Genomic DNA, 27,292 nt, shown 5'->3' with positions numbered 1-27,292 from the left:
ATTTTCGGAAACTACTGTTTCCGGGAACTAAACATACCGTTTGGGAACAAAGGGGGGGAACAAGAGCTTATTCCCCCCCTTGTTCCCGAACCAAACGCTACAGGAATTAAGGGCTCATGATGATGATAATCAAAAGCTACAAAATTTGATCAGAAAGGAGACGCAGCATTAAATTTTTTTTTCTCCCCCTATTTAATAACTGAATGGTACATGATGTGGAGTCAACAATTTATCAAAGTAGGGAGAAAAAAAAAAGTATATGTAAATCAGTATTTTCCAATATTGAATATCTGTTCCCAAATGAGCAAAACAGATTCAAATGCAACCCCTACCAATATAGAATTACAATTTGACTTGTATAAAACTATTTTAAGTAACTACAAATGAAGAACAAATGGAAAAGGATTTTGCATGCATGGGAGCCACCACTTCTACCTATGAATTTCACAGGTCTACTGCAGATCAAAGTTGATGGCCCACAAACAGGGGGTGAAAGAAAAGAGAAACCACTACCCTCTTTTCTTTGTCCTATTGTTAAATTCCACGTCCACTAAGGAATGTTTCTTCCTCACCTAAAATGTTTGGTGCATATTTTTGTTTCTTGTCCCTACTCCCCAGATCTCATTGAGAGCCCACTAGTTTTGGATTCTGAAGTAGCTTTCTATGCTTGTCTGATTCAAATTTGAATTCGAAGATTCACTCTGAAAACCGGATTTTGGAGTTAGGTTACTGATGTCAAATGACTCGATCACTAGATTGGAATTTAGGTATCCTATGCAAAACTGATTCAATAACAATTTAGTTATATTCAATGATGGTTAATTTGTTTTCTAGTCGCCTCAACTCGGTCTCACTATCGTGTTTCAGTACCTGTCGGAATCATCAACCATGCGGAGTCAAAAAGAACCACTCCGATGTCCAATCCTGCTCCACACAAGAAAAACAGATATAAAGCCACACCGCAAATCCTTAGATAGCGAGAGAGATCAAAGAACCGCTCCGATGTCCAATCCTGTTTACCGCAAATCCTAAGATAGCCAATCCTGTTTACCGCAAATCCTAAGATTGCGAGAGAGATCGATTTAAGGATTAGTACAGTTCAAAGGGTGCGGTGGGAGCACCACCATCACCATGGAACGAGGGCCACAAGGACTTGTTTTATGGCCGTTCGATGTATTATGATCAACGGCCCGTTGTGTGTTTGACTGATGGAGGGTGACATCTCTCTCTTACATGAAGAGAGGAGGGAGAAAATGATCTAAAACTAGGTTGGTGACATCATTAGCATGAGCAACTGCTTTAGTCATTCAACACACTAAAGCTTAGTTTAGTATTGAGGTCTATCTAACGCTATCAGATAAAATAGAGTTGAGGAAAAAACATATAGAGATATGCTTCTGCGTTCTCCGGTGAGACCGCAAAAAATATATCGTAACCGACTCATCGCGATATACGAAACACAATAAAAACAAATAGAATATTTTCCCAACGTACTCCCCGCAATCCCAAACAAAGCCTAATTATAAGCACAATACTTAAAAACAAGTCCTCCTTACTATTATTTTCTCATCTAAGCTCACTTTGGTCTTATTTTGGTATTTGCAAGTGTTTACAATCGAAACATATCTACACATTTATTTGATTAAAAAAAAGTTTTTTTTTTGTTATAATCGGGTTACACTGAAATGCGAAAGCTACTTAAAAGATAACAAAAATAGGAAAGCCCATCTACAGATACATCCGCCGACAAACAAATAATGCAATGAACACCAAATTACACTAAATTTCGTATTGAGCATGCAACTTACAAAGCTGCACCTGGGAGACAAGAAGGATGACACTCATCCTGCTGAAAATACATACAACTGTAATATGGGCAATGAAAGAAAAGGAGAAAAACGGAATTAACGAATACGAAAGAGCTGACTACTACAAAATTGAATTTTCGGTGTCTATGAAACAAAAAAGTTTTGAAGTTATAAACATACTAAGAAAAGTAAAATACGACCATTACCTTTTAAGCTTTTTCCTCCATCCTCCGTGTAATATGTGCATAGTATGTTTCTACTATATCAATCTAATTTCTGCACAACTGGTTTTTCCGCACCTCGGAATAAATAAAGGTGCCCAACTTTAGAGGATTAGCTGCAAGCACCCTTTCTCATGATCGAAGTAGACCATCGCCTTCCCACCCAAGCCGAAGCATCTGATCCACGACCTTCAAGCTCAACTGCACGATTAAACCAATGATTAAGAGAAAAGGGATAAAAACAGAAAACACCAAGCCACGGCATGAAAATCGCTTAAATTTGAGGATGGGGATAATAGCTGTACGAATTTATAGACTAGAAAGCAGGTTAAGAAGTTGGAGAGATCGATTCTTTCTTAAACTTCAATAATTGATTATTCAATCCAAGATATCGATCGCACGTTCTAAACATTTTGATAGGGAGTACTTACAGCAGGATCAGTGAAGACTATCAGCTGCTTATCTGCAGTTGAAACAAGAAGGTTGGTGTTGTCCTTGTTTAAGGCTATAGAAGATACATCTTGACCCTTTTTTAGTAATAATCTATGGGAAACCTGTAGAGATACTCATTAGATTAAGATATTCTCAGAAGGAAAGACGAGATAAGAAATTACAGATATCGGTTTTCATTTATATTTTACCTTCAGAGTGTGCACATCAACGAAGCAGATGGAAGGCACAGGAACCGATTCACTAGCTTCATACGAATGTGACCCGTGCTTTTCAGCATCAGGCTGCTCAACCCGCGATTCACAATCCTCTGTACTGATAGCAACTTTAAGGTTATCATCAATAGAGGAACAGGTTCCTAGCAGAGCATATTCACCATCAGCACAAATCTCGATGCAGCTTATCCTGCCAGGGAAAGGTGATAACACTCTCGTTGCTATAGGGATACCATTCACAGAGAAGGTAGAGAGTGTTTTCTCCAACTGGTTCCAAATCAATACGACTCCCTGAGAGGAGAGACGTACTGCATCTGCTCCCTTAACATCTAGCCTCCGCATAAGCCTGCCCCTTCTGAGTGAGTGTAGAAGCACACCACAAGCATCTGAAGAGGAAGCAATAAGCCCCAAGTCCGAACTAACAGAACAAGAAACTACTTCTCCAAGATGGCCTCTTAGCACATGCATCGGCCCTTCGATCCGACGCCTCCGATTAGCTTCTGTGGAAGGGCTATTAGAGATGTTACCGGCCGCCAAAGGGCTTCTTGGAGTAGCCGGTGAAGGGGAGGAAGGATCGGAGGAGCTCTTTTTGTGTGAAGGGGACGGGCGGTGCATTCTCCATAGAATTACAGTTGTGTCCCGAGAGCCTGTTACTAAATAGTGGCTGTCAGGAGAGAGAGCGAGGCAAGTCACAGGGGCACAATGTCCAAAAGCTGTTTCAATGGTCTTTGCACCATCCGAGGAGATCAACTTAACAGAATTATCAGCATGCCCACCTGGTATTTACCAAGAAATTAACTTGAATATGAGAGAACAACAATATGAACTGGTCAAGCAAGATTTTGTGTTTCGTAACATTGTTGGAATTAAGATACCGAGGAGATCAGCATAATCAATCAATATGTTAAAAAGACATTACTTACACCACACTGCATCAGCTATCAAAACTAACATCAAAAAGTGGCTGCTCAAACAAGATACTTTTGAGCAAAGATGTCCGGTTAAGTTTTACAGTAAAAGACATTGAGAATGCATACCAGTGAGGATTTCTTTGTCGGGTGTGACTGCAACAATTGCTGAGCCTCTTATTCCAGGAGCAGAAAATGCTATAGCTCGAGGGAACTGCCAATCTTCGGAGCCAGACCCACCAGGCCCTTTAAACATACGCATGAGGGCCCCACCACTGGAACTCGTAGCAGCTTTCCCATGCTGAAAGAGGAAAGGCGTCCCTTGACCATCAGGAGTGTTTGGCTGCCATTTGTGGAGTGCCACATGTGCTGCAGGTGCATTTACATCGATAACCACTATCGAATCATTTGAGGCGAACATAGAAGCAGCAGGCACATTGCAACGCTCTGGGTTCGGGACCGCATATGGTCTAATTTCATTTGGGTTTCGGAATATAGTCTGTGCAAAAGAGCTCGGATACTCAGAAACTTTTTGTAAGAAAGAAATAAAGCAAGTCCTTACAAACTGCTAGCTTAGGTTGATCAATGCTTACACCAAAACATTGAGAAACTAGACCATGAAACTAAGGCATGTATTTAGTTTCAGGGTCAATACAACTATAATAACATAATAAGAAATCAAAATATATTTAAACCAAGTGGATAAAAACAACACTACATCATCGTCATGAAATGGCATTCCATCAATCAAATAGTAGAAAATGTATGGTACAAGAGATCCAAAAAGGGCAGAATATCAGCAAAGATGACAGTGCCCCTTAGAAAGGTTTTAAGTTCCCAGCGCCAGAAAAAATATCACCCCAATCCATGTGACATCATTAACAGGTTGGTGCTTGCATATTGGTAAGCAAACAGTCTAGATGTTGACAGAATTCATGGAAGATTTACTAAGGTCAAAGATCATGAACCTTAACAATAACAAATGAAACAGGAGAAGACAAATTTCGAAAGTTTAATCATTCCAAGAGACGAAGTACAAAATTCTAGTAGTAACGCCATCCGGAGAACTGTTCTTCTTGTAAAGTGAAGGGTTTTTACCTGTAGGTGCAACACATCAGCTAGGGGTTTTCTCTTCATATGCGGAACAGTCAACAGCTGGGATGAGGTTTGCCCAAAGTATGCAATCTGGTCTTGCATAGCTTGTCGTTGAACCTTTTATCCATAGAAAGACAGCGAGGTAAGTACATATCTTGAAAATACAGCTATTAGAAACATATTAACATCATGCTTACTGGATCAGTGATTTTATCAATATCAACAGTCCCCTCGTATGTAATATAGAAAAAGACGTTATTTGCCGCCATAGCTTCTTTACCTCGTTGCTTGTATCTGAAACATGAAGTACTGCATGTTACTTAATGAAATATCAAAACAGCCGAGCATCTGAGGTGCCACAGGTAATGTTCACCTATACTCCGTAAAACATGGAGAGCAACACCTCTACTGCAATAACAATTGATATAGCTAGAATACCCGAATATGAGGTCGATCCATTCATGCAGATGAGCAGAGACATGCTCACTCTCAAGAGCCTTGCGATGTTTATGTATGAAATCCACAGGGCTCTCAGCCCAAACTGGCAAGTGGACAGAATCTGCACAACATGAAGTTGTTAGCCATCGAACATAGGTTTCCAAGACCATATCCAGAATCTGGAGTGTGATTCACTTACCTAACTTCCCTCCTAGTTGAGTTGTACCAAAGTCAATCGAGTTCACATTAGTAAGCGCTTCTGGTAGGTAAAACATCTCAGGAACCTGGACATAATCAGACAACAAAAAATAAATCATTTCCACAATTACATGTAAAAATAGCCGCTAAAAACCATATCCAGCAAAACTCTTACCAGCTCTTTCACATCACTCATGTCTTCAAGAACACCATTCCAGGTACTGCCAATATCAGAAAACATACGATCAGCATGGTCAAACTTTCCACCTTGTAGCTGAACTGCGAGAGTCGTAAACGGTTCCACTCTGACAAGGTAATATAGGACCTGCGAACATGCACCAGCAGTTAGATGAGGATGAAAAAGTTCTTTCACATCCCAATATTCACAGTGGATTATTAGTGACTACATTTGAAATTTTATACTAGTCCTTCAACGATCAGTAATAACTAAACAGATTAAATACTGTCCGATATAATCCTTAGAAGTAATCTAGTTCTCAGACAGCCCCACCATAATATGCTTTTAGGAACACTAGTGGTATGGCAATAGCAGGAAGGAGAACAAATAAAAGAATATTTCATAGGAGAAATAATAGCAAACAGAAGTACAAATTCATTATGCGAGTGTCTCGTGAACAAAATAAAAATCAGACGATTAAATATGTATATAAAGAGAACAATTACCGTTCCCGCACTGGAGTAGTGCGAACCATAATGGAACTTGGGAATGAATGGATCATCAAAAGTAGCATATCGCTCTTGGAACTTCTTTAGTCTCTCAGGATTTAGTGCACCAATTGGCTGAATGAAGCATATTTAAACAGGTAAATTGTGCAACCACAAAGCAGATAAAAACAGAAATGAGAGAAGAAAAAGGATCTATCTCTAGAAATGAGGAAAGAAAAAGGATCTACCTTTGAAAGATCCCGGTATGTAGCAGGATCTTCAAGATTCAATGTTTTGGAAGAATAATCTGCTAAAATCCAAGGGAAAACAGGATACTGCAAAAAAAAAAAAGGCGTAAATCAGAGAACAGCTTGGTGGGACCCGCCAAATTATGAGTAACATCCATCAGCACATTAACCTGGGTAATGTCATTGTAACTACGTCCAGCCAGAGTGTTGAGTTCCATTAGATATTCAAAATTGCTAATCTGCAAAGGCATGCAAGCAACAAAATAAGTCAATTAACACATACTCAAACAATAGCAAGGAAGCAAACATAGTCCTTTTGCTTAGTCCTTTACCTCCCATCTAGCCCATCGTTCCATCAATTGAGTTCTTTTAAAGATTTGCTCTGGTCTCTAAAACAAAATGAGTCGCTTTAATTAACTTATGTAAACTATTATCACAATAGGTAAAACTCTGGCATTTCACTCAAGATGCTTTACCTGTGTGGCCAAATAGATATCATTTAAGTGAGGAGGTCGAGCTTGAATGATAGCTCGGTAAGCACTCTTGCGCCCTTCTATATTCTGGAATGAAGCAGAAAGGCTGTATGACGCTAATTCCAGAAAAACCAACAAAACATTCTATTAACAAAGCTAAAAGAAACAAAAGTCTGATGAACACTTTACCATGAAATCAAAAAAGAAGTTTGACCGATCAACCATAAACAACTCCAAAGCACTCCTCCTTAGCAGGTACCTGCAAAAGAAGTTACAGAAAGGAGATAGAACGGCAGCCATGTCAGACAAAAAAAACACACTAATTCAAAAGCACTTAATGAAAGGCGCATCATGTAGTTCTGCTTTAATCCAAACCCTGAAACCTAAACAACTAAAAATAACAACAGAAATTGAAATTAAAATTATACAACCTTTCGATATGTTTGGATCAAAATAATAATCGGAATTGATATGGTTGATTCGTGCTTTCAATATTTAAAAATTTTTTATTATAAAAAAATAATTAAAATTAAAATACAAAATATAAAAATAATTTAATATTTAGTTTGCACCTCAAAATGTAAAATTAAATTTATAATTTAAATTCAAACACTAAAAGTTAAATATTAAAAATTTACATCAAAATATTGAAATGATAAGTTCAAAATTTAAATGTAATTTTTAAAAAATTTAAAATTTAAAATTGAGTGGACAATTCAAAATATAAAACTCATTTTTAATTTGATTCAAATACAAATTTACAACTAAATTTAAATTTAAATTTATAGATCAAATTCAAAATGCTTAATTGACTTTATATTTTAAGTTAATTTCTAAATCAAAATCTAGAGTTAAAAATTTAATTTCTAAATTTAAATTTATATTTTAAAAATTAAAGTCATAAAAATAAATTTAATTTTAAATTAAAATATAAAATATAATTGAGATATTTTCGTAAACTGCATTTTTTTCGCTTGGATTCAACTTCCAATCCGGCCTCCTACGCCGGATTGAAAAAAGGAGTGATTGGAGGATTCTATTCACCCGAAATTAGAATCGGAATGGAACTCCTGCATACTAAACACTCAATTTAAAATGCAACAAACTATCTATTCAAACACATTTCAGTAAAATGCAAGAAAAGCAGAAGAAAAAATATACAGAAAGATGTCAATCCATATAGACATTCTTTCTGAAATAAACAATTTAATGAATTGCAGTTGCATGCATGCAGGAAGAGACAAAGTGGAAAAGAGTCAAAAGACACTAATTCTTAAACATTGGAAGCAGCAACTAAATGAACTATGGAAGATTCAGAAGTTTCTATGCTCTCCATAATCAAGTTTACAACTCCATTTTAATATTCCAAAAGTAGACATCCACCGTTATTTCACTTTCGCTATTAGGCATACTCTGTTGTAAGAGAGAACCATGCGAAAGAAAAAAGGGGAATCAGCATAAATTTTTTCCTGAATGGTGACAAGATAGCTTGAAGAATATGTCGCAGCGAATGTCATTTCTAGTAACTTACATGTAATCCTATTACTATGGTAGTGAACATAACTGCTATTTTTTTACCTCCTTTTCTCTTTTTGTTTTTTTCTTTCCAAAATGATAGGGAATAACTATCTACTTCTACTCATACAGATTAATTCACAAATTCAGCTCCTAGCATATAGCAAGGTTAACAGCATACAGACATGCACCTTCTACTAAATATCTGATGAAGGGAAGTGATCAACCAACTTCGATCTTTTTCTCGCTCATTGGATTGATTACTGGTAGACACCCTTTCCTCTGAGGAAGTGCTACTTGCATTGTCATCAACGATGAAATTAATTCTCTTTGATGTTATCTGTAAAAACGAAGTCGTCACTGAAACTTGAACGTAGTAAATAAAAAGAAGTATGATGAAGCAGCATTACCCAAAATAATGAAGTGTGGTACTCAGGAAATGCTCAAACTTAAATAAAAAGAAGACAGCTGTTAAAAATTGAAAGGGCATCTGGTGCAGAAGACTCCCGCCATTGCGGGCTCTGAAAGGACAAGATGAACGCAAACCTAACATCCTAATTGGTAACGTTGCTTCTATTGCTTACATTTGCAATGGAGGTACAGGGGAAACATTTAACCAATACAAAAGCGATGCCCTCTAAAGTTAACCACTTAATGAGAGAAAACTAAAACTGTCGTAAGCAAGTGCAGGAGGGTGATAAAATAAGAACAAGGAAGATTATCATAAACATTTGAAGTGCGTAACAGTTCTCGAAATATCAGGATCGCTATTATTTAAGTGCTTCCAATTAGCAGCGCATTCAAAAATGACCTTGACATAAGAATTCTTGAAATGAGGAGAAGAAGGAAGTTTAGGTCAGTAGGAAGTTCAGGTCAGAAGACTCAGTACTGCCTTCAGATAAAATTTCAAGAAATAACACAATAAACATATTATCCTTGTAAGGTACAAAAACTAATGTCTCTTTTACATGCAAAACCACTATTTTGATAAGTTATGAGACTGTCGTAGAACTGCAGAGGTGCAAGCTTGTCAGTTCAGAGAATCTTCAGTAGGTAACATACAAATTAGGCTAAAATGACCATAAAATATGCTTTGACAAAGTCATCAAAACTCAAGTTCTTATCATCCTACAAGCTTTTAACCATAGGGGCAGGCTAAATCACGATATGCGAAGGCTCAAAGAAGAACTCACAAGACAGATCAAGAGGAAATACATATATCATGAATATCAGACAAAGTGCACCCGATAATTACATATAGCAATTCGGCTACATTTTTAAAGGATGAACTATAATAAAAGAGCACAGACATTCAATATTACTTACTTGGAAGGTTCCTTGCACAACCTTCAGTGGTCGCACCATTAAAGAAGGAAGCTCAACAATGATTCTTTCATCGCTCTCACTAAGAACATAAGCAGGAGCAACTATTGGTGCAGATTGAACCAAGTTATGATCACCAGAAGTTCCGGAATTCCTGTCCTCCAAAGATTGATCAGCAGTTGATGACCGTCTTTGCGGATTGTCAATATTGTTGCCAGTATTATCACCTTCGATCTGTTCATCATCTTCAGTCCTTTCACCAATGGAAATAGCATCCTCCATTATAATAGAAGCACTAGCAGGAAGGCTGGTTGTAAATGAAGAGTCTTTATCATCTGTACGGCGTCTATCTGGTTCTGCACCAGAGTTAAGGAGAAGTCGCTCCTCATAATCAGCAGCAGCACCCAAATGATCAGTTCCTTTATAATTCCTTTTCATATACCTTCTCATTCTCGACGAACTTTCAATAAAATCTAGCTTCCAGAAGATCTGTGGGCATAGAGGATGGATGGCAGTCCATGTGAATATTTTAGTTCAGAAGAAAATAAGGTTTCAATACAGCATTTGCACTGTATCAGCATTAACTAAATAAAAGAAAAGATGAAAGACAAATATATATATATATATGAGTATTCAGTATACATACACGGCTAGATTTACATAGAAGGTCTCCAAAAGGTCCAAAAAGCCCATTCATCTCTATCAAGCAATGAAGAAGATTTCGCCATGCACGAGCTCCGATTGATAAACGGTATCTATCTAAAACATCAACTTGTGCACGCCTATCCACCTGCAGATGCAAAATTAAGTACACCAGCCAACTTTAAAGCATCACATTGCAAACAGTTCATGCCAACCATACCTCTATGCGTTTCATGTTTCTTGACAGAGCAAAACTTGCCACAAGAACAGCAACATACTTATAAGAAAGAGCTGAAAAATCCCTCCCCGATACCGATTTGGAATCGACAGATTGAAGGCATTCTGTCCAAGCCGCGCCCATGGCTTCGGAAATATTCCATCTCTTTGCACGCTCAGTATCGCTTGCGCTTCTCCTTTGAGCTGATGTAGCCATTGCCACAGCACTGAGGCCCCTGCCCGAGCCAATCTTAGCATTTCGTTCTAGATCACGTGCAGCAGCAAGAGCAGCTGCCTTTGCAGCTGCTTTATCCTTTGGTACAGGAGTGGACTTGCTAGATGTGTCGACAGGCTGTTGAAAACTCGAAAATGTATGCAGTCTAGCTGCTTTACGCTCGAGTAAAGATGTGTCACGCCTATGTAGAGTGTTCCGTGCGGGCATCACTGTTTCTCCACCAGCTGCACCAGCAGCAATCATCGCCAGTGCCATAGCAGCGGGCGGTGATGCAAAAGCAGCAGCCCAGCCAGGGGATATCATTGAAAGAGCAGCCTGCATTGAAGTTAGAAGATTATTTCTAATCTTGTCATGTAAGCTAATATGAACAGGTGATGCAAGATATTCATAAAGTTTCAACATTCAGCCGAACAGAATTCACCCAAGAATTTATTACAAAGAGCAAAAAAGCTAGATATTTACAGATTCACTATATTGACGCATTAAGTAAAAATGAAGACCAACTGCACTTGAAAACCCCGAGAAAGCTCAGCATTAAATTGACCACTCATTAAGTACCTAGAAAGAGAATAAAAGCAGAGGACATTCTAGAAACAAAAAAAAGGTAGGTAATACACCTAAATCTAGCCTTTATTTCGCATTAAAATAACAAATAATATAAAGCAGGTTTGCTAGAAAATAAAAGGCGTTATAATGTCATACTTTGAAGATTACAACATGAATCTAAAAGAAAATCAGAAACAATTCAACTATTGGACATGAAAAGAAGCAAACTAGTAAAATAACATAGTTCCACATTCACCTCAACAGGCAGTGCATCTGCTGCCAATGCGCGATCATCCACAATGAGAGGATTTTGACCATCTGAAGAAGTAAGTTCATGAATACCAGCCAAAAGTGGTCGCCACCGTCTTAGGATTGCTACGAATGGTGGTATAATTGCCTCAACATACTGCTTCCGTAGAGGTTTTCGGTCCCTGCCAATGGCATGCCACACCTGCATCAAGAGGTGAAATATAGAAAAACTTTCTTGTGAAAAATCTCTGATGGATAACGATTCTAGAAATGAAGGAATAAAAAAATAATTATAGGCATAATTTTGAGGTTAAGGGACCAGATAACTCTTGATTGCAGAGTTCCAAATTAGTAAGCTGAAAGCACCGGCATAAGGAAATAACATGACAAAGAACTTCTCTTGTTTCCGCTATCTAATAGAGAGCTATCGACTTGCTAAGAGTCCAGACTCGAGCAAATCCAGGCAATTCATAAATTTGCTCCCACCATTAATTTTCTATCTTTAGCCGGAATGCTAACATCTCCACAATTATAAGAATTTAAGACATAAAGACCAAAGTTGAAGTTGGATGAGCAAATTTAGAAAAAAATGAAGATTGCATTGTTGATTCCTCTAGCACTTTTAACTTTCGACACAATTATTTCATCGTCCTTATACCACTGTCACAAATTAATTTCTCCTTCAAGCTTCAACAACAAAGAGTTTGTATTCCATGCAAGCAATAGTCTATACTAACATTTTGCACTATCTGGATCCTTCTGATTCTATTTGCTCACGTCTACATAGACATTAAAATTTCTAAAGGAACTATACGTAGAAGTAACACTAGATTTCCATGGAACAATAGCATAGATATTTTAGTTGAATAATGAACTTGCACTGCAGAGAAAAATTTAACAACCTCAGAATACAAAATTGAAGAAGCAACCAACACCCTCTGTCTCCTTGATTCAGCTATAGGCATGTTGAGAATTGGTGCAAGCACACTGTACACGATCAGCATATTGTTAGCACAAAACTCTTAAACAAACCAGAAATGTAATGAAAAATGTAAATACTGATTACTGATGCACCAACAAGAGAGAAATAATCATTGCATAGAAGTTAAACGTAGCTGGATTCTGAGAAAGATGAAGTACCATATATACCTAAGTTTGCAAATATGAGTTCAAATGAAATAATAGAATGCAGCAGAAATAGCTTCTACGACAACATAAGGCAACATTAAAATCAATTGCTATTATCTTAACCAAAGATAATGCTGTGGCACGAGATCGTGCCGAAAACTTGCTAGTACTGTATGACACAGTATGTGCCGTGCTATGCTAATGTGTGCCGGTCACAAAAATAGTTATTTTACTTGGCATCGATATATTCTAATTGCTTGTTATATATCTTTATCAAATCTTGTGCACTCTCTTGAAGCAACTACTTGCTGATTTCAAAGAAAAGAGGTTTTGAGTCGTGCCATCGGCACGGGGATCATATCGTGCCGATATCTTGTCGACACGGTACGGCAAATTGAGCATTCCCCTATGTCAATAGGCACTTAAATCGTTGACGTGTTGCTTGTTCAGGACTTTGTAGATCATTTTGAATAATTACTTAGTAGTAGTTTTTCAAAACCAGCTCAGACCTTACCTTGATTGAACTGGTCAAGTACAACGAGCTATGTAACAAAATTAATATTAGTTAGCACTTCATCTCAGACAGTTTATGGAAAATAACGAAATTGCAAAATGGGTATATTGAAAATTGTTAGTAGGACCATGGCATTAACAATCTTCTAATATAAATACTTAACAACATCATAAAGCGTACATGATAAATCCAGTGTTTAGACAAAGCATGAATCAAATCAAGATTTCTCTTCCAAAATGTGCGCCATGGAAGGCAGACATAAATCATATTCTGCAGAAAATGATTGTCCTTGCTAAGGGAGCAAATAGGAAATTGCATGTTCCTACTGGTAATAGCAGCTCTATGTGCAAATGGCAGATCAAGAAGAAAATAGAACAACATATGTAAGTATCAAGTACAAGAAAGAAATGTGCAACATAATGATATTTATGGCAAAAAGAAGTCCACACAATCCTACCTCCAAAGTAGTGCTGAACGGGGTTTCCTTGTCGATAAGCGGTTGTTACTCTCTAAAGGCATCACATTCGCAGTTTGATAGCCTATTCCTTCTGATATGCCTTCTTTTACACTGATGTTCCTCATAAATATATCATCTTCACCATTATCATCCTCCCTCATCGAAAGAAGCACCATGCGCAGCATGCACAAAAATGGCTGATCACTATCCAACAATTGGTAGAGTGCAGCCATAACCCCCATCCCAGTGCCAGATCCACCTCCAAGACCAAGACCACCACCAAGCCCAGAATCATCTAACAGAAGTGCCTGAAGCATGGCAACAGATTTTTTCACTAGTGGAAGTTCGATCCAGTTTCCATTGGAATCCTTCTCCAGAACGGATTTCCAAGATTCCCAACCGCTTCCGCCACCACCAAATATTGTTGATTTGGTGGGAAGGCCAACACCATACCACAGTCGGCTTCTATACTTCCAACCCTCAGCAAGATCAAGAACGCAACTACCATAAGATACAAACGCGTGTCTAACAGATTCATAAGGCTCGGCAGCTGCGGCTGCAGTGAGGCGTTCCATGGTTGCTGCAGAAATTTGCCCATTCGCATCAGCCATGGAAGCAAGAACCTGATTAGAAGCACATTATGCATCACTAATAAAGGAAGACAAAATCAGGCGGAAACAGAAACTTGAGACGTTAATTGACATTACAGATTATTTTGTAAGATAGGAATTAAAGCAAAATTAATGTTTTATCGAGCATACCACATACATTGAAAGACGCCATTGGAAGAGGATAGCCATAACGACAAATCTTTTCAGAAAATCATTCATATCAAAATATGTATAAGCTGGAATCTAGATGGTGGAACTTTGCCAATTAAGCTAACTAATACCAATTAAAGGTACTGATAGGTATCAAAGAAGTTCATGGATGCTAATATGAAACAAAATATTTGTGGTATTTTAAAGTTGCAAGCATGCAACAAGTTCATATCTTTGAGACTATCACATATTAAGCATAGAACTACTGCATGCACACTGTGTATTTTAGCCAGTACAGCTCAATACTGATTGGCAAATCACAATATAGCTGAAGTTGAATTACTCATCTAGTCACACATAAAACCTAAATTTTAAGTTCAAATAGCAAACAGACAAGAAAAGAAATAATATATGAAATTTTATATGATTTTAGATAACAGAATACAATTTCAGCTTGAGAAAGAAGCCGCATTCGAAAAATCGCAAAAAGTAACATAACAACATTAAAGAAAATTACATACCTCCAATGGAAGACCTCCTGAGTCACCAGACAACGATGACCGCCTTGAACCCAGAGTGTCCATAGATTCGCTACCAGCTTGACCTAAAGAATTTGAACGACTGGGGGCAGATGAAGTCCCTGTGGCAGGAGATCCAACACCATCAACTGAACAGGAATTGCAAAATAGCTGTCCTTGCAACCTTAAATGGTCTTCTACCAGCATTAAAATGACAATTGCATTCTCCGCCAATGCAACAGAAAGTTGGGCAGCATTTTCTGCTTCTGCCTTTGCTTCTTGCGGTGATAAACCCTCAGCAGCAACACCGGCAGCTGCGGCAGCAATCAGTTGAGTCTGCTGCAGATGAAAAGCTAGATGAATACATTTGTCATGGCACCTCCAATTGTCAAGTAACAACTAGATAAATACTTTATGAAGAATATCATCAATGCATTAGAAATAATGAGAAAGCTAACTCGCTCAACTCTCTTAACCATTTAGGTCTAGCCAACGCCCAAAATGTTATAGAGGGGATAAAAGGATTAGCCCTACTATACCTTATATATAAGATAATACCAAATTCTGGGAGTGTCATGTTCCTTCCAACCCTTAAGCCCTAACGTCCTCATCAGACTCAAGCATACTCAAGAGAACTCGGCGATGTGAGACTCATCTCTGCCCGTCTTATAGGGAGCCACACTCCACCTACAACGGTCGTCAATTGGGGAGCCGCACTCTTACCCCCTTAATGACCCTAACTCACCCGAGACTCATCTCACACTTCTAGCTAGGGATAGGGCGAGGCGGGCCGGGGCCGGGACGAAGGGTCCTTCTCTTTCCCCGTGCCCATCGCCGCCCTGTCCCCACACCAAGAAGGGGAAAATACCCACCATCTCCGTCCCCGAGGGAATCCCTATCCCCGTGGGGACCTCATGGATGTTTAAAAATTTATATTAATCAATTTATATTTAAAACTTAATTAATTGTAATTTAATTTTAATTCACATTAGCTTAAATTTTATTTAATTGTTAAGTTTATTTTTTCTTCATTGCGAAATTATTAAGTATCACACATTAAATTACTAAAATATATAGCAGTCAAATATTATTTAACTAATATACTATATAAAAATTAAATAGGTTAAGAATATTTGATTAAAATATAAATATAATAAAAGACATAAAATTTAACATTCTATATTTATAAATAGATTAAGAACCATATAATAGACCAATTAATAGTTGATAAGTAATAAAGTCATTAAATTTAATAAAATTTTAACATAACTAAGTATAAAGCTCAAATAAAAAAATTGAAGATCAATTTCGGTATAGCCTATAGTTAAGGGTTCTCCAGGCATTTATCGAAAGTAGATTAAAGATTTTATTTTGATTTTATATAAAAGAAATTATATTTTACAATGTATTTACAATTTTCTATTTTGGGGACCCAGCAGGTCGGGGAGTACCTTCTCCATTCCCGCACCTGCCCGTGGAGAGGAAAAAGTCCCCGAACCCGCCTCATTCGGGTCGGCTCCCTGCGGAGTTGGAGGGGTCACATGTATAATTGTCATTCCTATTTTAGGCTAGTGATTGGCTCTTGGCTCTGATACCAACTGTAACACCCCACTTTCCAAAAGGTCACCTATCATAGAATTACTCTAATCCTAGACTCGCTCAATCCTCCTAAGTCTTAACCTCTTGGGCCTAACTACCGCCCAAAATGTTATAGCTGAGTTACGAGGTTTAGCCCTACTATATCTTGTATATAGGACTATCCCAAATTCTAGGGGTGTCACATAAGTGTCACATAAGCTCAGCATGTTCGGCACCAAATCGAACTGGAACCAACTTGTAGCTACTCACTTGTTAATTGGTAAATAGTCAAATGCACGTGCAGCTTTGTCTAAGTGAATTGAAAAATAGCAGTTCATCAAATTAAGAAAGAGACAGAATGAAATACACATAATTACAACTAATATTTAAGTGCGCACTAAAAAACCCAAACCCAAGCATATCAAATAAGTGGCAGCTACCTGCACTTGAAGCTCCCTAGCAGCAAAATCAAGGAGGCCACCCAACAACCTTCTTTTGAAAATTGGCAAAGACTCTTCGCGTCTTCATGGATAAGAACATGAATTAGTACAAGCAATGAGAATTGTTATCTGGAAAACCAGATAACAAATTTCTTATAAAAGTTGAAGAGGAAAAAAATTTGTTAAACAAGCCAACAAATTCATTCCAGAATAGCTTACAAAATAGAAAAAAATAATAATGAAATTGAGCTAAAAGAATGAAGAATGAAAATAAGAGGAATCACAAACTTAAGTCCGCAAAATCAAATAAAACAGGTCTCCAAGAAAGTTAAAATGATTGTTTCAACTTTTGAGCATTTATCATCAGATAAATAACACTACCATACCTTTTTTTTTCTGGCAGGTTCCCAAATAAATATATTGCTTTAAATAAATTGAATGGATATTTGAACTATCAAATGAGAAGTCCGTATAAAACTAATACTACAATTAAGTTATACAAGCTCACATTACAAAAGTTTCCTTTTAAGAGATGAAAAACGATTCACAAGCAACATTATTATAAGCATAAAATAAGAATACATAGTGTTGTTATTCTTTAAGGTGAGACAGTTTCTGCTTCTTTTGTTCACCTGATTCGTTGGTCCCCTGTACTTGATCCACCAACCATTGATAACCATTCTGCGCAATGAATTGTTGCTTCCACATCCTAAAATATAGATAATGAGATTATATGATCTGTCAAAAATCATACTTACTCTAAATCTAATGCATCTGTGACTCGTCAGTGGTCCATAAAACAACAAAAATAGGTACAGAAATCCATCCAAGAGACTATGATATCATTTTAATTAGCAGGCATGGTGTGGTATCTACAGTATGAATTGCTATAATATTTTCTGATCCCTTGTCAAACCTTCAAAACAACCATTGAATCAGCCTGAGCATGAAAATATGAATATAATTTCTCAGAAAATTAAGGCTCTAATAAGGTAAGGAAAATTTTCAATTTATACCTTCCACCCGTCCTTTTGACGCATCGAATGCTCTAACATTATAATGAGAAAGTTGTGTATGAGGTCTTCAATTTCACCAATGCTTACACCATTGGTGTCTTTGCTAACACCCATCTGTATGCACAAATGCCATAACTCAAAATGGAAAAACAAACACAAGGAGAGTTTGATGCGAGTAACGCAAACTCTTATATCACAGAAACATCAGCTTGCAGGAGAATTCTCCTATTTTGGAGCAAATCAGAGTACTGTTTATCAAACAACATTATTTTAAGTACCTCATAATTAGATATAAGAACTTCCAAAATCCATTCAGGCCATTCCGCCAAGGAATTGAGAGTACTTCTATTTTCTGGATGACTGCAAGCCAAAAACAGAAGATCCTGAAATCACACAGAAAGGGAACTTCAGATGTTTTTCAGGGTTTCACAAACTAGAAAAATTTGAAGAAACACTGGTAGTCAGCCAAACACCAACAACATAACTTCACACTTCAACATTATTCTAAATCAAGACTCAAAGAGCAAAAGCATGATGCCTGAATTTCTGCCATTACCTGATTAGAAACCAGCCTTTTCCATAGCATTAAGGTTCCAAGGATTTACTTCAAGTAGAATCCACAAATTTTCTTCTATGCAGGGCCATAAAATTTTTTTTCCAAAGTAATTTACATAATTACCATGCAAGTAGTTAATTCTTTTATGCAGAACAACTATTATCAGCTACTTTGAGCAACAACAAGCTGAGCATATTATAATACAAAGAACCAAAACTCAAAAAGGACAACTTTTTAACACCTTTGGGGGGAAATTGAGTAAATTATTCCAATTGTCTTTGACTGTTACATGAGAATATACACATTTTTCTGTGTGTTATCAAGAAGCAAGAGACCATGCTTATATATCCCTAAAAAACTATGTCACAGAGATTAGCAATCAGTATTTAGAAAATTAACTATACAAGAATATTTCAGATAATTCATCGATAATTGAAGGCTTGTCCTGAGCCCTAATCTGTTCCTATTAGACTATTACAACTATAGGGCATTATTTAAAGCTTATATGGACCATTATTGTGAGTTTAGATCTCAGATACATAACTACTTGTTTCTTCAGTTATGAAGCATATGACTGTAATGAAAATCCTGATATTTGCAGTATAATGGGTCCTTTAACAGTTCAGAGAAAAGCTCCTTTTGGGTTGCTTTCTTGATTGGAAGACAATTTCTGGTTAGTAACTTGCAAGTCCCGTGTTATGTTCATAAAATGCTTGCACAAATGCAGTGAAGTTCACTTGCAAGTCAGTAGCATAGACTTCTTTACATAAATCAGTAAGTCATCAAAATGATTTCTAGAAAAGTATTACACATATTAAATATAAGAATGAGGGTAGCCCCATGTGAAGTGCTACATAACTTATCACAAGAAGTCACTTCAGAATTCAAAGTGCATTACCTGTATAGCTCGAGCCTGCAATGCCCTGGAAGCATATGGAAGAGAGCGAAGGAGAACCAATAAAAGTTGAACATGTTCAAAGCGGTGACCAGAATCACATAGATTTAGGCCATCATCAGTTGAAGAAACATTAATCTGCATTATAGTAACATGACTGCTTAGAATTCTCCTGGTTTAGAAAATAAGAGAAAATGCGGAGAGTTTATGAGAAAATGCACAGGCTTTACGACCAAAGGAAACATGCACTCACTCAAATTAATGAGGATAGTATTGCTAAAACAGTGATTAACTAATTTTAACAGAGTCCAAAACATGAGCCCAACTGGTTTACAAGCACAATAGAAGCATCAAAATTAAAAAATAATAATAATAATAAAGTACCCTTGGTAACAACTTATTCTCTTAAGGAATAGCACCCTAACTCAATAGCCTGGCAGAATGTCATACCATATTAAGTAATAACATGCTACCAACTTACTATATCAAGATACAACTGAAGAAAAGGAGTTATGTCCCTCTATATGTTGTGTTCTTGTTACCTTGCAGTTAATACGTTACTAAAAAGACATGAATATCTCTGTTTGTTCAACCAAAAGAACGTGAAAGACTGAATTAGCCAGAACTTCCTAATTTCAGTTTCATAAATTGGGTTTTGACAAAATTCATAAAATATGATATTAATTGTAAATATTAAAATGACAAAAAATTAACCAGGCATTTCCCTATGGGGAAAATTAACCAATGCCAATACATTAAACAGCTAAAAAAGAGTCTTTCCTTGTGCAACAGTGCTCATTTGAGCTAGATCCTCACACTGGAAATCATTTCCATTGATGTTAAACTAGAGTTAAACAAAGTTTAATTAAAGTTATGAAGACCTGAAAGCACGTACATGATTATCTTCATTAATGATATGACATCACATTCCTTCTATGAAAAAGCATATCCGTATTCAATATAAATGTGTGGTCATTAAGTCTAAAATGTTAATACACTATTTACATACAGATGTCCCAAAATTATGTTCAAAATGAGACAAATTATGGAAAATGTTGGAAACGTTAACATTTAAATATTAATAAGTCCGTGTATATACTGAAAAAATAACTTGTTAACTTGCTCAGAGAAGTATTCTAGCCATACCGCAGCAGCAATTAAAGCTATGTAGACATTAGAAGTCATAAGCCTTTTTGGGGCAGCTTGGAAAGCTTTTTGAAGTGCAAAAAGCAGTAAAGCAACTTTATCGTCGAACATCGTACTCCCTTCTTCAGGAACAGTGTTCAAAAGGTTGCCTGGTAGACTAGAAGCAGTAACACTGGGGCTGAATTTCACATGACCAGACATGACTAAAGCACCCAATATGTGGATTATCCCAACAAGAATGCCATCACCGTTATCAATATTATACACGTTACTCCTGGCACTATCTGCAGTAATTGAGAAACTAATGCCACCCAATTTTCTTAGGAGTTGGTTCTCTGATGCAGAAGTTATTCTTTCAATGTTTAAGCCAGAGGGAGTATTCAAAGAACCATTATTAGAGGGTTCATTTTGCATGCCCACTTCAGGGTAGGCAGCCTGACTTTGTATGGGTGATTCAAGTTGCTTATCTTGGCCTTCCGGTTCACTAATAGTAGCTTCTATTTTAGAATCAATCTTTGCAGCATCATCAGTACCAGAGACAGTATGTGTTTCAACAATACAATGATCACCAGTTTTAGCTTCTCTCTGCAAAAGAACAAGAAGTGCTTCTATTCCCCCAGAGGAAATGAAGGCTTGAGCAAATGTTTGAACCCTTTGAGTGTTGGGCTGCACGATCAATCTGTAGATGAGGTGCAGAACCCTTGCAACCTGGAAGGAATTGAGTACAAGTTAAACTTTTCGGCAAACGATTAACAAACCAGAAATAGGGATAACTGCATTACAATACTAGTATAACGAAATAAGTACAAAAAAAACATGGAAGAAAAATGTCATATGACAGGATGCTAGTGAGGTACAAAATGGAGGAAATGCTTCAAAGCCCAAGAATCATAGCTTTTATGGTTTCAGACTGAGAATACTCGTGATAAACGCGACAAATAAATACTAAAAAAATCTTATGTGAACCAAGCTAATCCTTCATACTGAAAAATAAGAACGAAAATATTGGTAAAAGATTTTCAACAAGATTACAGCTGCAGTTTTTAGTAACTCACAGTACATATCTCTTAAATCGCTGTGAAAACAACCTCGATATCTACATTATGCAATTCATTAGTAGGTTTCCCAATAAATTTCTCAAAGACAATCAAGGGAATGCTGTTTAAGGTTTTAAGTGAAAAATATTATAGTACAGAATACGGAATGGGAATGTACCTGATTAGGTTGCGGACAGTCAACAACAAAACCTATCAAACAACGAATATCATCAGCAGCCAATGAAGAAGATGCAGCTCCTATTAATAGCTCGATTACCACCAACAGCTCATCGACTAGAGCATTGACTTCCCCAACAGGCCTGGATGCTCCGTGAAGTGAGAAAGTATCAATGGAATCTGCTTCACGAACAACCCAATAGCACCTTCTGCAGCCATCAAGAAGCATTTGGAGAGCATTCGCATCCCGCATGCAAGCAGACTCTGTAAAAACCATGTCTGCAAGTGAGGACAGAAGTTTCTTCTGCAGACCATAATTGCACGAACTCCACATCTTAAGATCCAATAGCAAAGTAGTAAAAAGCTGCACTTTAAGTGTATGATTATTTCTCTGAGACTGACATAAAGACACTATTGCAGCAACAAGCTCCTCATCACTTAGGCCATTTTGTTTCCCAAGGTCCAAAGCAGAAAGTGTCCGCAGAAGGTAATGTAGTATCCTTGACAAAAGTTCTGGAGCCCGTGTTCGACATAACTCTTCATTATTTCCGGGATATTGAATCGCCATGGCGATAATTCTGAAAATAGAGGCAGAAAGTGAAGCAGTAGCAAGAGATAAAGGAAAATCACCAAGCTTAGGTTCCAGGCTATCCATCTGTACATTGCTCACTGTTAGTGGAAGCAAAGCCATCGGACCTCCATAGGCTAAGGCCCATAAGGATTCTACAGGGCGCACTCGAGAAGCAACATGTACCTGGCCAAGAACCTCAGCAGGCCTCCGATGAACACCTGGAAAAATCAAGTACAAAAAAAAGCATCAGATGCAAGACCCTTAGCTTGCATTGGATGCACAACAACATGTAACAAAATGCAGCACCAATCTCAAGAAAGTAAATAATAAGATTTCAGTGATTTCAAAAACAGAAATGCTGAAGTGGTATAGTCATGACAACTCGAAAATACGAACTGACTATCCACTAACTGCATAAAAAGAAAGAAGTGGTATAGTCATGACGACTCGAATATACGCGACCGAAGTAGATTAAATTTCTCAACGAATAAACATTTTTTTCCTGAGCAGAAAAAAGAGAGTGAATGCGACAATGATTAGAACCCAAGATAGCGATCAATTTTCTTTTTCCCAACAATGGCAAGAAGCACATTTAAAACTATTCACCGAGGTGTTAGCTAATGGAAGCCAATCTTCCACTATTTTACCAAGCTATATTAGTTGAAGAGGACATTAGAAACAACCAAGTAGAATCCCTTGCATAGATAGCGTAGTACAAACCTAAGCACATCATTTCGAAAGCACCTATATTAATTACCGACTCAGGATCACAAAGTGCACAGGCAGTAGTGTGATTTAAATTCAAGACCATATGTTTATGAGCAGTGATTGTGAAGCCATAGTTTTGAAATGAACTGGTGTATTTCCTCTACGAAATGGATGTACTGTCCTATAGTTTCATGAGATTTAATTCTCAATAAAAGATGGATTTCGAGAAAAGAAGCAGCCTACGAAGGGGAAACCAACCTGCTGCACCAGAGGGTGAAGCATCCGGACAGAACCGACCACCGAGTAGACTGGGATGATAAAGAAGATGCAAGCTTCCTCCGATCTCATTGTCCAGCATGTAGCTCTCTTCCGCCAGGCGTCTACCATGGTCATTTGTTCCCAACCACGGTAATCCCGCCCCATTTCCAAAACAAGGCAATGCATCACCTCCCCTTGAAGCCAGTCGAGTCATTCTCTCCAGCCCAATGGGCTCCTTGAAGATATAAATAGGGCCCATCTCTGCAAAAAGGGGACACTGCCGGCGGCGGCGCTGCAAACCAGCGATGGTGGGAGGTGGGTTCGTCCCTATGCAGCAAAAGGACAGAGGCTTCGAGATGCGTGGAAACTCAAACGGCCGGCTCTCGTACAGGTGTCCATCCACATGCAGCCTTAGTTCGCTCTCGGCCTTCCCAAGCAGACCCTGCTTGCACACATGCTCCAACCCAACAAAGTACCAGCACTGCGGCTTGAAGGAGAAAGTGAAATGCAAAGACGATTTCCTTCCCTTCCCGCTGCTGCTCTCCACCACCAAGAACTGCCCATGGAAGTAGGCCTCCACTCCTTGGTTATCCGAAGACAGAAAGCTAAAAAGCCTCGGCATGTGAGCGGTCCCTTCTCCTGCCAAAGCACTTGCAGCCGCCGCTGCCGACATCGCAGATGACTTACCCGATTTGGCTGCTGCAGCTGCCGCAATGGCTGCAGCAGCGGTTGCCGTGTTGAGACTATCAGCAAAGGATTCGATGTAAATCCAAGTAGCAAAAGCGTACCCATTAGAGAACGGCCACCGGCTCTCTCCCGGGCCAAGCAGGCCGGAGCTTTCACCGTCAAACTCGAACGTAGAAGCTGGTCCTCTAGATTCCTTGCTCCCCACGGCCTTCTCGAGCGACAGCATCAGCGGCATCGCCCAATCGGTAGCAATGGTTTTCTTGATCACATTGAGCCAAGAATGGAGATCTTTGACACTCAACGAATGGCCCCCTAAAACCTGAATGCACTGACACAATGGCATGCCGTCCCAAGGTACTCTACCAAGAAACATTCTTTCCGCGGACTCCAGGAGGACGCCTAGCAAACCAGAAGCCGAGCACATCGCGCGGTTTCGCGTGCAAGCCTTAAGGATCATCAGTAATCCTCTGACCATTCTGGTTCTCGGAGACATGTAGGTCGCCGAGTCGCCTTCCCAAGGAAGCCATGGGGTAAGCTCTGCGGCGATCACGGCAGCTGTGGAATTAAGCATCACAGTTGGAGGGTTCCCGGAATCAATGCTCGCGCCCGTCGTCTCGTCGAGACCTTCCACCCCGCCCATCGTCGCGAGAAGCGCGTCCACCACCGATCTCGACACGTCGCCGAAATCCTCGCTCCCGCCGCCGGAGACCAGCGATCGGATCCGCTCCAGGCTCTCCGCCTTCCCCATGATCGCCGAGTCCACCAGGTGGACGAGCTCCGGGGGCACGTCGGGCATCGCCGCCTTCGCCCTGGGCCTGCGCGGCGACTCCGCGGGGGACGGATACGAGTCGAAGCTCGCCGAGGAGGACGACGGCTTGATCCCGCGATCGGGCGGCCGCATCTCCGCTCCGAGGGCGGCGTCGAGCTCCATCGCCGCGCGCGCCGAGCCCTCGGACGCGGCGTCGGCGTCGTCGCCGTTCCCGGAGGATCGGTTCGGATCGTCGGAGGCCGACGATCGGAGGGAGTCGCCGGGGGTGGCGGGCGCCGCCGCGGGGCGGTCGAGATCGCGCAGGGAGACGGGCTCGAAAAGGCCGTCGTCCTCAGCGACGGAGCCCGGCGGGCTCCCTACTACTTCGTCGCCGGCGCCGGAGAAGGAGGCGTCGCCGCGATGGTCGGGGCTCCGTGACGAGGCCACAGGTGAGGCATCGACGTGCTCTCGGGGATCGTCCTCCATTATATGCCCTTTCTTGAAAATCCAAATAATAATAAAAAAATTAGTCAACGAAAAAAATTACAAAGAAATGAGGCAGATCTAACCGAGGGATTTGATGGGTAGTGTTACGTAGAAATGTGCGAAATTATAGGGACTAAATTGTAAAAACCAGAAAAAAAAGAGATATATGTTACCGTGGGTTACGAGGAGAAGAGGAGAAACATGGCGAAGGGATCAGAGAATAATGGGACGATGAAGAAGAAGAAGAAGAAGAAGAAGAAGCGGACGCAGAAGCAGAGGAAGAAGAACAAAAACAAAAAGCGGTTTTGGTAGCCGTAGCGGTTTTCGGCGATTTTGTAGGTCGGGTTTTGGCCAAGTGAGTGATAGAGCGACGTCGGATCGGATCGGATTTGATTTGGGGGCGTGACTTAGCCAGGTAGCCAAGCCGTTGGGTTTTGACCCCCCCCCCCCCGCTTTGGGTACGCGAGTCTCCTCCTAACTAGAATAATCAATCCATTTGGATTCGATTCCGGTTTAAATTAATGTGATGGAAGATTAATTAATGCACTGTGCATGATCTTGAGTGGAAATAATCTGGAGATTAAGGCTTTTGATTAACTCGAAATATAATGTTAATTCAATTCAATTCAATTTGACTTGTACTATCTTATTTAAAACTTAAATTAAAATTTAAATTGTAATTTTAAGTTTGAATTTGAATAAATCAAAATTTAGTTTTATACTTTGAATTATCTACTCAACTTCAATGTTTAATTTTTTTAAAGAAATAGATTTAAAATTTGGATATTATTTCAAAATTTTGATGTAAATTTTTAATAGGCTAAATTACAGAAAACCCCCTGTAATAACCCGTTTTTTCACTTTTTCTCCCTGATATTTAAAAACCTACACTTTGGCCCCCTGTAAAATGAAAAATGTTCACAGGGGAGTTACGGTGTGTAAAATGACCATTTTGCCCTTCGCCATTGTCGTCTTCTTCCCTATATTTCTCAGCCGTCCCTTCGTTCGGCCGCGATTCCCACCTCAATTGGCCGCGATTTCTCTTCATTTCTTTCTCCACATGCTTCCCTTTTCCTCCTGCACCCTCGCCGCCCTCGATTTCGGCGACAGTAGGAGAAACCGAGGTGGGCAACAATAGGAGAAGGGCAAAGAAGGCGAAGGCGAGGCGGCGGAGGACGGCGAAAGGGATGTGGGTGAGGGCGAGGCAGTGGAGGATGGCGAGGCGGCTAGGCGGCGAGGCGGCGGCGAGGTGGCGAGCCAGAGGGAGGCGAAGCAACAGGAAGATGGCGGAGGAGTATTTTCGGCATAAAAATATATTTTTTAACGGAACCCTAACGGTAGAGAGTGAGGTGCACATTTTTTATTTTACAGGGAGGCAAAGTATAGGTTTTTAAATGTCAGGAATGGAAAGTGAAAAAGCGGGTTATTGCAATAGGGTTTTCTGTAATTTAGCCTTTTTAATATTTAAATTTTAATTTGAATTTAAATTAATATATTATAAAGATAAAGTTAGCTTATTAATCCGATTACATTTTTTATATTTATCTGAACCAAACACCAACAATGGGAATGATTTATTCCGATTCTAATTCAGGTGATGAACCAAATAGAATTAGATAATGAGTCATTCCGACTCCGATTCCAGCTTATTTCGATTCTGATTCCGATTTCGATTCCGACTTCGAATCAAACACGCCCCGAGCGTACATAAATTTACAAAACCGTTTGTTCTCTTTTTAAAATAAAGCTCGGTCAAAACACTAATAAGGCCACGAAACCCTTTCTTTAAGAAAAAGGAAAAAAAGAAGATGAGCGTTTGGATAATGTAATTAGTTTCGTAGTTTGATCCAAAGCATTGTCTACTTCCGTGCCCCTCTTTGATACGAGTATACGACCTGAGACGTTACTATTTTTTTAAAAAAAATTCCGTTTTAGAAGAATTTTAATTTGAAACCAAGAGTTTCTTTTTGGTTTAGGTTTCTAAAGAAAATCGAATCCTAAAGAGAACGTTTACAAATAAATGTGTCTATATTTGTAAAAAAAAAAAAAAAAAAAAAAAAAACTTCAAATGTCATCCCTATGGTTTCGCACTTTTTCACTTTAGTACCATGCGGTTTAAAATGTATCACTTTCATACTCTATGATTTTATTTATCTCTTTTTGTT

At 38.9% G+C, this 27,292-nt stretch overlaps 1 protein-coding gene across 4 annotated transcripts; it reads right to left on the bottom strand.

The window, feature by feature from the left end:
• LOC109714242 (BEACH domain-containing protein C2) lies at positions 1,728-25,453 on the bottom strand. Of its 4 annotated transcripts, none has more exons than XR_002217275.1 (33): positions 25,301-25,453; positions 23,207-25,139; positions 21,671-22,458; positions 20,456-21,163; positions 19,313-19,447; positions 18,137-18,241; positions 17,859-17,972; positions 17,475-17,551; positions 16,843-16,924; positions 14,828-15,163; positions 13,546-14,168; positions 12,349-12,433; positions 11,454-11,648; positions 10,421-10,966; positions 10,205-10,348; positions 9,562-10,047; positions 8,427-8,575; positions 6,910-6,979; positions 6,724-6,807; positions 6,580-6,636; positions 6,418-6,486; positions 6,248-6,334; positions 6,018-6,134; positions 5,509-5,658; positions 5,335-5,419; positions 5,136-5,256; positions 4,895-4,991; positions 4,701-4,814; positions 3,732-4,101; positions 2,671-3,470; positions 2,461-2,583; positions 2,015-2,230; positions 1,728-1,849 (listed from the first exon to the last, which is right to left on the bottom strand). XR_002217275.1 is itself a non-coding variant. In XM_020238764.1 (32 exons), exons 2-32 carry the CDS (start codon positions 25,125-25,127, stop codon positions 2,162-2,164), a joined length of 8,907 nt encoding a protein of 2,968 aa, XP_020094353.1. In that variant the 5' UTR covers positions 25,128-25,139; positions 25,301-25,453; the 3' UTR covers positions 1,756-2,161. The 4 variants fall into 4 exon arrangements, 2 of the variants coding, with proteins under 2 accessions (XP_020094353.1, XP_020094354.1); XR_002217276.1 differs by having other exon boundaries at positions 1,728-1,846; XM_020238764.1 differs by having other exon boundaries at positions 1,756-2,230.

Source organism: Ananas comosus, linkage group 8 (genome assembly GCF_001540865.1).
Source record: "Ananas comosus cultivar F153 linkage group 8, ASM154086v1, whole genome shotgun sequence".
NCBI lineage: Eukaryota > Viridiplantae > Streptophyta > Magnoliopsida > Poales > Bromeliaceae > Ananas > Ananas comosus.
Note: the sequence above shows the minus strand (reverse complement) of the source record. Positions and strands in the feature narration are given on the sequence as shown.